General features: G+C 40.1%; 1 protein-coding gene across 1 annotated transcript; it reads left to right on the top strand.

Annotated features, from left to right (window-relative positions):
- Window positions 1–288: 288 nt before the first annotated feature.
- Window positions 289–4156, top strand: LOC130922357 (keratin, type II cytoskeletal 8-like). Its single transcript, XM_057847100.1, has 9 exons — window positions 289–766; window positions 1478–1686; window positions 1755–1815; window positions 1909–2004; window positions 2091–2255; window positions 2325–2450; window positions 2858–3078; window positions 3162–3214; window positions 3313–4156. Exons 1-9 carry the CDS (start codon window positions 389–391, stop codon window positions 3462–3464), a joined length of 1461 nt encoding a protein of 486 aa, XP_057703083.1. The 5' UTR covers window positions 289–388; the 3' UTR covers window positions 3465–4156.
- The last annotated feature ends 5865 nt before the right edge of the window (window positions 4157–10021 follow it).

Genomic DNA, 10021 nt, shown 5'->3' with positions numbered 1-10021 from the left:
CATATATACATCCTTCAATACTGTAAGCCTTTGTTTCCTTACATAACAACGCTTTCCCTCTGTTAACCTCTTACTTTCTTCTCCCGCAGCCTTTCCCAGGTTGGGTGTGTCACAGTTTGCCTTCTGACAATGCCTTCGTACCTGTTTTACAGGATTGGCCACTCCTGTTGTTCAGAGCCAGAGGCATGTAAGTAGGGAGTGACAGTGGTTGGCCAGTAAAAGTGAGAGGACAGGTTGTAATAATGAGGATCCTCCCCCATCAGCTCAGCTCAGGCATAAAAGCAAGCGGGCATTTCAGTCAGACACTCAGAGGGACTTGACTCTCCTTTGAAGCCAGCACATCTCCAGTTCTCTTCCCAGTCTTAACAAACAAACCCAAAACTCCAAGATGTACTCCAGAAAATCCTTTTCAATTGCTGGCTCAAGCGGCAGCTCTCGGAGATCCCTAGCGGGACCCACATCTGGTAGCTTCACCATCAAGAGAGCCAGTTACAATGTCGGTTCCGGTGCTGGTGGCTTTGGAGGTAGTGCTGTTGGTTTTGGTGCTGGCGGCTTAGGTTTTGGCAGTTCCTTTAGCTCTGGCTCAATGGTCAGCGGCGGTAGTTATGGGGGTGGAATGATTGCCCCGATCCAAGCGGTCACTATCAACCAGAGTCTGCTGACCCCCCTGAGTCTGGATATCGACCCTAACATCCAGGCTGTCCGCACACAGGAAAAGGAGCAGATCAAGACCCTCAACAACCGATTTGCTTCCTTCATTGACAAGGTTGGTTTCTATTGATTTCTCTTTGACTTGATGATGTTAAGTATCGCTTTGTATCGGTAGCAAACTTCTTGATAGTATTTGATAGCTTTGCCTGTATCTGCAGTACATTCAAGTCATCCAAACTTCAATGAATTTCACTGACTAAGCAGCAAAGCCACGACGCTTATCTTCCTGCTGTTGTATCCATCAATGAGTAACAGTTTGTAGGACAGGAGTGATTAGAAAATAAAGTCTGCTCAGTTTTAGAACTTTTTTTAAATTCCTGACTACGTCCAAGCTTCTCGTGGTGAACGCTTCCAGCTGTAATACCTTACATTAGGAAAAATGGAAAGCTGAATCAACTGCTTGTCTTTGTCAGCTTCTGCAATTTGATGAAGTTTGATAAACGCCTTTGCATCACAAAAATACAATTAGCGATAACATTTCATGGTAACACAACACATCATCATATAAAATTTCAAAGTAGTGCTAAATGAAGGTATTTGTAAGAGTTACTGCTGGGATAACAGGGAGTGTCTATTCAGATATGAACACAGGCTTGGCATAGAGATCAGGCAACACCCTTTTTTTCCTTGGTGCATCTCACTTATTTGCAAAATAGATTACAATAACTGACAACAACATTATAACCTTGTGTAATTCTTACACATAAAATATGATAGTGTCATTTCTATTCTATTTTAACAACAAAATATTGCTTCGTTTTTCCAGGTCCGATTCCTGGAGCAGCAGAACAAGATGTTGGAGACCAAATGGAGCCTCCTGCAGGAACAGACCACCACCCGCTCCAACATTGACGCCATGTTTGAAGCGTATATCGCCAACCTGCGCAGGCAACTCGATGGGCTGGGTAACGAGAAAGTCAAGCTGGAGGGAGAACTGAAGAACATGCAGCTCCAGGTGGAGGACTTCAAGAGAAAGTGAGTGGTTTTGATGATAGTGGATCAATTATTTAGAAAATAGCCTTTAATTTGTTCCCTGTCTAAAGGTATGAAGATGAAATCAACAAACGGACAGCTGCAGAGAATGAGTTTGTGGTCTTGAAGAAGGTCAGAATTATTTTATACTAGTTTTGTTCGTGTGTTTTATATAAGTTTGATTCTGGAAACCACTTTCAATCCTCTAAAATTCTGTGTTTCCAGGATGTTGACAGTGCCTACATGAACAAGGTGGAGCTGGAGGCCAAATGCGATGCTCTTCAGGATGAAATCAACTTCCTCAGAGCTGTCTATGAGGCTGTATGTCTACTTACCACTTGCTAATTTTGCCATTGTTAGCATCTGTCCAAAGACCTGATTGTTTGCAACAACGTGCGGTTTTGTAGGAACTTCGGGAGCTGCAGTCCCAGATCAAGGACACCTCTGTCATTGTGGAGATGGACAACAGCCGTAACCTTGATATGGACGCAATTGTGGCTGAAGTCAAGGCTCAGTATGAGGACATCGCCAACCGCAGCAAGGCTGAGGCGGAAAACTGGTACAAACAGAAGGTATGAGCAATGCTGACCACTGTTGCTTTATTCCACAGACTTGATATCACGTTGTATTTTACCCACCAGTATGAGGAGATGCAGAACTCTGCTGGACAGTACGGCGATGACCTTCGCTCAACCAAGGCTGAAATTGCCGAGCTGAACCGCATGATCGCCCGTCTCCAGAATGAAATTGAGGCAGTGAAGGCACAGGTAAAGATAAGTTAGCTAAACATCTTTAGGCAACATATTTCAGTAGAGAAAGAACTTGTTCAGACAATAAGCCAAAATCTGATTCTTAGCCCATTCAGATTAAAACTGGATCGCTGTTTTGCGGTCTGAACAGTCACAAAGCACATAAATCAGATTTTTGCAAGACGGATTGAAGCCACCTACAGGAGGTAGTTTCATATCAGATATACTGTAGACAAGATGTTTCTCAGTCTCCTGTCAAAATTGTCATTGGTGTGACCCAGTCTGAACAGGCCCAGATCTGATTTGGGCACTTGCTAAAAATCGTGTGAAAAGTCAGCCTTAAAAATTCAGATTTGAGGGAGAATCCGACTGGAATCAGACCTGCCTGAAGTCTGAACGCAACCTTTGTAATCACCTTTACGCAGAGGGCTTCCCTTGAGGCCCAGATCGCAGAAGCTGAAGAGCGCGGTGAGTTGGCAGTGAAGGACGCCAAGCTCCGCATCAAGGATCTGGAGGAAGCCCTTCAGAGAGCCAAGCAAGACATGGCCCGCCAGGTGCGCGAATACCAGGAGCTGATGAACGTCAAGATGGCCCTGGACATTGAAATCGCTACCTACAGGAAGCTGCTGGAAGGAGAGGAGTACAGGTAGAGCCAGCTTTCAATATAAAGTCTGTCATTGCTGTATAGTTAACATTGCTCACGTATTAATCAAAACGTGCCATTATTAGACTGGCCTCTGGACCCGCCAGTGCAACCATCCACGTGCAGCAGTCCTCAAGCGGTAAGCAATCAATCTTCTACAGTCATCAATTACATTATCATTTAAAAATCATACACAAACAAATCCCAATACTGTTTCTCTTGCACAATCTTCTTCAGGATACTCCAGCGGAGGCGGCTCAAGCTCTGCTGGATTCGGCTTTGGTGGTGCCAGCATGTCTAGTGGCTATGGCGGTAGTATGTCTGGTGGTTATGGTAGTACCGTCACCAAGTCCACAGTTTCCACAACCAGTTCCAGGAGATTGCTTTAAGAAGGAGAGTAGTCCCTCTTCACTTTCTGAAAACCTTCAATTGACCAAAATCGGTTTGTCCTGCCACAGTGCCACCATGGTGCAGGCATGCTAGTCCAAAATCGAGCCTTTTGCCAAATTATACCAGCTAAAAAAAACTGCTACCAAGGGTGTCCCAAGAATCTCTGGGTCCATTAAATACTCAGTTGCAACATTCATCGTAAATAAAGAGTTTCTGAAAACAAATGTGGCCTCAAACATGGGCCGGGTCTGTTGCGAATTGCAAAATGAGTCATATTTCTGTACTGACAGAAAAGAAGCCAAAAAGGAATGGACTGTTGTAACCATGCAAGGGAAACAAGCATGTTTTGCACACAATCTTGAGGAATAGATGCTATGAAATAGACAAGGAGATTGATTCAGTTCTCAAAGTCTGCAATTTTTAAATTTTAGTGCCAACACCGGTAAAGAGAACTGGAGTTGAAAAGTAGGAATTTCACGTTTACAATTTAGAATAAAACATGAGTTAAAATGTCTACTTCCATAGTCTTTTTATAGCACTTTCAAATATGTTCCCCTTCTTTTTTCAACATTTCATTGCCTTGATGCTTCAGTTACATTGACACCAGATTTATTTTGAAAAAACCCTCTGAGCTACATGATTGATGATATTTGCATCAGAAACATCACCAATAAAAATCTGAGTACCGGAACTTCTGTGTGTCTGAAAATTATTTCAAGGAGGGGGCTGCCTGGTGAGCATTGTACCACTTTCCTTTACCAGTTTACACAAAAACCTGCTTTTGTCTGATTCCAGAATACCATTCTTCTTTGATCCCTGGAAAAAAAAACAGCTACAACTAAAGATGTCCCGATCGATCGGCATCCCGATCGCGTCATTTTCAAAGCATCGGAATCGGCAAAAAAAAATCGGACATGTCTTTTTTTAACATATATATAATTTTTAATCGAATCGTTTTCTAATTGTATTTAACGTTCCAGAAAAAATGTCTTACACTCATCCAGAGTCTTTTGTTTTGGCTTAAAATAGGGCTATCAAATTTACCGCGTTAACGGCGGTAATTAATTTTTTTTACAAATTAATCACATTAAAACGCAATTACCGCATGCGCTGCACGACCCACTCATGCATTGTCGCGTTCAATCTATAATGTCGCCGTTTTATCTATATATAGAGGTAAAAGGTAGCGTAAAATGAGTACAGTGAATTTTGGCAGACTTTGGAGCCTTATTTTAATTGGCTAAAGCCTTAAAATCCCTCTCTCATCAATTAAAAATATCATGAGAAGCAATGTGGGGAAGAAAGGTAGTGGTTGATCTTTTTCTTAACACCCTATGTTATTTCCCAACGCAGAGAAGATATATCAATTGGTGCCACTACGCACAGTCATGGTTGCACTTCCCATCATGCATTTGGGCAGAACAGTTAAATGGCTACAGTATAATTTACTGAAAGCTCAACAAATACACTAGATGGCAATATTTAGTTACAATATACAAAGTCACATTTATCCTTTAAGAATTACAAGTCTTTCTATCCGTGGATCCCTCTCACAGAAAGAATGTTAACAATGCAAATGCCATCTTGAGGATTTATTGTCACAATAAAAAAATACAGTACTTAAATGTACTTAAATTGTACAGTACAAAATGTGTATGATCGGGAAAAATTATCGGGAATGATTGGAATTGAATCGGGAGCAAAAAAAGAAGCAATCGGATCAGGAAATATCAGGATCGGCAGATACTCAAACTAAAACGATCGGGATCGGATCGGGAGCAAAAAAACATTATCGGAACAACCCTAGCTACAACCCTTCCTTGACAAACTAAAGCACATCTAGACAACAGATTCATATTTATAATCAGTGGTGGATCTAGAAATATATTTATGGGGTCACGAGAAGGGGGCTGGAACTTTTTGAGGGTGGCAAATATTTAGTGATGGTACAAGACTTTATTGAGTTACAGATCAGCACCACTGGAGTGTGAAGCGTCCCCTGCCGAGTTACTCATGGGTAGTAAATTATGCACCACACCACACACCACAAATACCAAATGTGCATGAAAACAAAAACTGGACTGACAAGAAGAAAAGGCTCAAACACAGACAGAAAATGATTTATGATAAAATAACTAGACGCTTGGAACCTCTCTTCATGGATGACAATGTAAGGATCGAAGGACAGGATTGTTGGGACAGAAAAGCTATTGTGTTTAGTGAAATCAGTCCAAGATCTTTCATCGTTGAGACAGAGGATGGACATGAATTGAGTTATCGAGCCTTTGGACAATGATATCATATTCTGCAATGATTCGATTCAAGGGCCGTCGATCAATTTAATACAAAATTCTGAAAACGTTTAACACTATCAGTTCCAATTTATCTAAAACAATAAAAGATACAAATAAGTTTTGATGTCAATTATAATAATAATTTTATAATAATAATGACAATTATGTTGATAAAACTTTTTTTCAAACAAAACCGCATATCAAAATTATAGTCATTTTGCATTTTGATTGCATTACATTCATTTGTGCTCTGCAAATCAGAATATTGATCAATTAATTGTTACGCCCTTAGTGCCAACATGTATGGCAGAGTTGCTAAAAAAAAAAAAAAATCATATGTAAACAATACAAAAGTGCTATAAGAATCCTCACTGACACCACTACTTATATGATGGCAGTAGATGTCAAATTCACTGAGGCTTTTTTCCCCATCAGTGCCGACTGGGGTAGCAAGCCGGTATTTCAGGTTGCCAGTTGCCACCGTACGCCACCCTGGTAGATCCGCCCCTGCTTATAGTTACACTCAAACAAGTCACATTTTAATTATCTTATTGCCAGCAAAGCAGCCAACAGAGTATGCAATTTCGCTTCCGATCCCATCAAAGGTCATACTGTAGATGTGTTCCATGCTTCGGCACCCCTGTGTGGCGTTCACATGTTTTTTCTGGGCACTCCTACTACATTCCAAAACATTATCGAATACTCTAAGTTGTCTATGGGTGTGAATTGCTGTTTGTCTAAACTGTATATTTTCTTTGATCGGCAGGGAAGCAGTTCAAGCTGCACCCTGCCAGAATAAATGCATAAAGCATATAGGAAAGTTTATAGCACAGTGAAAAAGAAAGAATGGATGAATATTTATCTATTTCCCTAGTTTGAAAAGCTTAATACAACTTCCGTTAAAAATGCTAATTAAACATGTTCTAATAGGAAATGAAGCCAAAAGGGTGGATAGATGGACTTCTTCCTATTAAATGCTTGTAGTTTTCTAAATCTTGTGATTTTCCATTGGGTTTGGGTCATTTTGACTGTAGCAAAAATATAGCATTTTTTTTTTCTGGTCAGTTTCTTAACAAAAAGGGGGGTTCTCCTGGGTGGGTTGTTAGCCCTCCGCAGGATAGTCGGTTGGTGGGGCATCTACCTCACAGCGTACCGACACGCTGGGGTCTTGTATGTCTGGAACCTACCTGGAGACCGTCCTGCCAAGGGTGACCCTACCACGAGCAGGCTCCAGACGGTATAGCTCTCCAGGGTCACTGGAACGAGCTAGCCCCCTCGCCACATCAAGGCCAAGACCCAGAGGGAGATTAATTGTATAATCGACCACCTGAAGTGCAGGGTCTGTGAGCAAATACCCGGAGTGTCCCTTGGCAACTACCAACTGACCGACCTGGAGTACGCATGTATGGAGTATGTATACCACTGTTGTAGAACTCAGCCGGTTGATCTCTAAGCCAATTCTTGACAGCAGTTTTCACTTCATCATTGCCATATCGGTTGCCCCGGAGTCCTTCTTTCATTGGACCAAAGAGGTGGTGGTCTGACGGTGCCAAATCAGGAGAATATGGCGGATGTCCATCCAAATAAAGTGATGACCTCCATGGTCCTGATGCTTGTGTGAGGACGTGCATTGTCATGCTAGAGGAGCACATTGGCCATGTCCAAGTTGGCCGAACACGTCGAATTCTTGCTTTGAGCTTCCTAAGAGTCTCAATGTATACCTCAGAGTTAATGGTTTCCCCCTTCGGCAAAAAATCCACAATGATTACACCTTGAGAATCCCAAAAAACGGTGTCCATAATTTTGCCAGCTGATTTTTGGGCTTTGAACTTTTTGGGCTTATCGGCTATGCTGGTTTTACCCACCTCTTCGTGGTCTTCAGTACTGTTTTTAAATCGCTGTACCCATATTTTTACAGTACTATAGTCTATGGTATCATCCTTGAAGATATTTTCCAGCCTGTTGTGAATCCTCAGAGGGGTTTCTCCCTCTGCAACAAGGAATTCGTTTACAGCTTTTTGTTTCTGACGAGCTTCAAGAGGCCGCCATTTTGGAAGCTAGTTTAAGCTTTAAAAATCTGAAAATAAGAAAAACACATATAACAATCGCAAAAAGGTGTGTCCTATCATGTTTGTGCCAAATATAAACAAGATTGGTAAAATCCTGTACGAGCAATCACTTGAGTGCATTACTTTTTGAATGCCCCTCGTATTTATAGAGGAACAGTAGGTATCGACTCCATCCGCCAAGTGCCAAAATTTTTCAGAAAAAATACTCATAGGTGAGAATTCAAATACCATATTTTTTTCAGACTATAAATCACACTTAAAATCCTTTATTACTATCATTGATTTAAAACCATTTATTCATAAACATTCCCTAACTCTATATCATTTTTTTTTTTTTTTTTTTTTTTAATCTAAGATGCTATTTCCTCACATTAAAGTGTGTTTTAGAATTCAGGATACCATCTAACTCTGAAAACCGAACAATAATCAGGACAGCGTGTGCAAAAAGCTTAAAATCACAAGTCATTTCAATCCCAATTCACATCAAACCAATGATTAGGCAGGGATGTGTCTAAACGAGCTTGGAGTTGGACTATTTCCTTCAACTTTACCTGAGGCTGAGTTTTGGCAGGTATTATCATTCATTTATCCACTTATTTAGACATTAGTTTTACTTAAAATAGCTCCTGTCAAGGCTCATGCCAAATACTATAAATATTTCTAACTTTCCTATTGCCTTGTGCTCAATGTTGACACATGAAAAATGAGAATTTTTTCTTTTAGTGTTAAACACGCTGTTTTACATGCCCAAGTAAATGCACAGCATATTTTCTTCCTTTTTTTTTTAATCAATGTCACCGTCATTTATCAACAGGTCAATAAATCAGCCCTGGAATGAACTCAACCTCCTGATTGATCAGTAAGTATAGAGTACCGTGTGATTGACTGGTAAGCAACTGGTTGCCATTGATCAGCTTGGATTTGCTACAGGAACCCGGGTACTGACCTCCGTGAAGTTGGCCTACCATCAGATGCAAATTTATATAAAAATGAAGTCAATCGTTTGTGCTACGTTTGTGCTGCAAAAAGTTTCATTTGTGCTGCTATTGTTTTTGAGACATTTACAAATCTTCTACAGGCCAATATGAGGTCATTTAGCCCCCCATTTCGATTAAAAATGACAAAAAATTGTGTCAATCGTTTGTGCTGTAAAAATTTTTGTTTGTTTCAGTGGTTTTGTAGATACAGTGGTACCGCTACATATGAATTAATTTCGTTGCAGGACCTGGTTTTGTAAGTCAAAATGGTCGTATGTCGAGCAGGTTTTTCCCAAAAGAATACATTCATTATAATTCGATTGATTTGTTTCACACCCCAAAAACCTACGCTAAATATCCTTAATAAATACTGCTGGTAAAATTGCAAATAACAATTAAACATAGCAAAACAAATAAAATATAAACATAATAATAATGTCACGAATTGGGTTCTAATGTGGCGGTTGTGTTTTGCATAGAAGTGCAGCAATTAATCGACAATTAATCGATTAGCAAATTAATCGACGACTATTTTAAATAACTAATTTATCGTTTAGGACGTTCCTAACCTTAAACTTGTCTAAATATTGAAATTCTAACACATATGTAGATAACTTTTAAATACTATCAGATTCCTTCATTATATTTTTGTCAAGTCAAAGTAGCACATGAAAAAAAATCAGCTTTTACTTTGGAAAACAGCAATTCACATTTTTGCCAATTTTCAGACATCTTACTATCCAAATTAGCTTCTTGATGAAGCTGCAACAACTAATTGATTAAATCGATTGAAAACGATGAATAAATTAGTCGCCAACTAATTTAATCATCGGTTTTTGCCAGCAACTATGATCAGTCCTGTTTGGGTCCTTGTTTGTGTGTAATGTGAGGCAGCGGGCACGTGCCAGTGATTTGATCAAGAGAGAGAGAGTTCACTGCTACACTTGGGTTGGGTTGCTGAGTCAATAATATTACAAAATGTTGAGAGTCAGACTGTTTTTTGTGTTGTTAAGTTTGATGAAACGTTACTACTTATCACAGAGTGCTAAGCTAGTTAGCAATTATGCTACGAGTGTCCGAAGCGTCCATTTGTATTGTGTTTTGGAGAAGCATATTAACGTTTGGCTGATTGTTAAAATTGATGGTACATTTCTTTTTATACAGAAAGCACACACATAAACCCATTCACATAAAAGCTTAAAGTCTCAACGCAAAC

This window comes from Corythoichthys intestinalis, chromosome 9 (genome assembly GCF_030265065.1).
Source record: "Corythoichthys intestinalis isolate RoL2023-P3 chromosome 9, ASM3026506v1, whole genome shotgun sequence".
Classification (NCBI taxonomy): domain Eukaryota; kingdom Metazoa; phylum Chordata; class Actinopteri; order Syngnathiformes; family Syngnathidae; genus Corythoichthys; species Corythoichthys intestinalis.
The sequence above is the reverse complement of the archived record's forward strand: the minus strand, read 5'-3'. Positions and strand labels throughout refer to the sequence as shown.

Coding starts and splice junctions, on each gene's coding strand:
- LOC130922357 (XM_057847100.1), top strand. CDS start 389: ATGTACTCCAGAAAATCCTTTTCAATTGCTGGCTCAAGCGGCAGCTCT. Junction 1,687..1,754: donor GTGGAGGACTTCAAGAGAAA/GTGAGTGGTTTT, acceptor CCCTGTCTAAAG/GTATGAAGATGAAATCAACA. Junction 1,816..1,908: donor AGTTTGTGGTCTTGAAGAAG/GTCAGAATTATT, acceptor CTGTGTTTCCAG/GATGTTGACAGTGCCTACAT.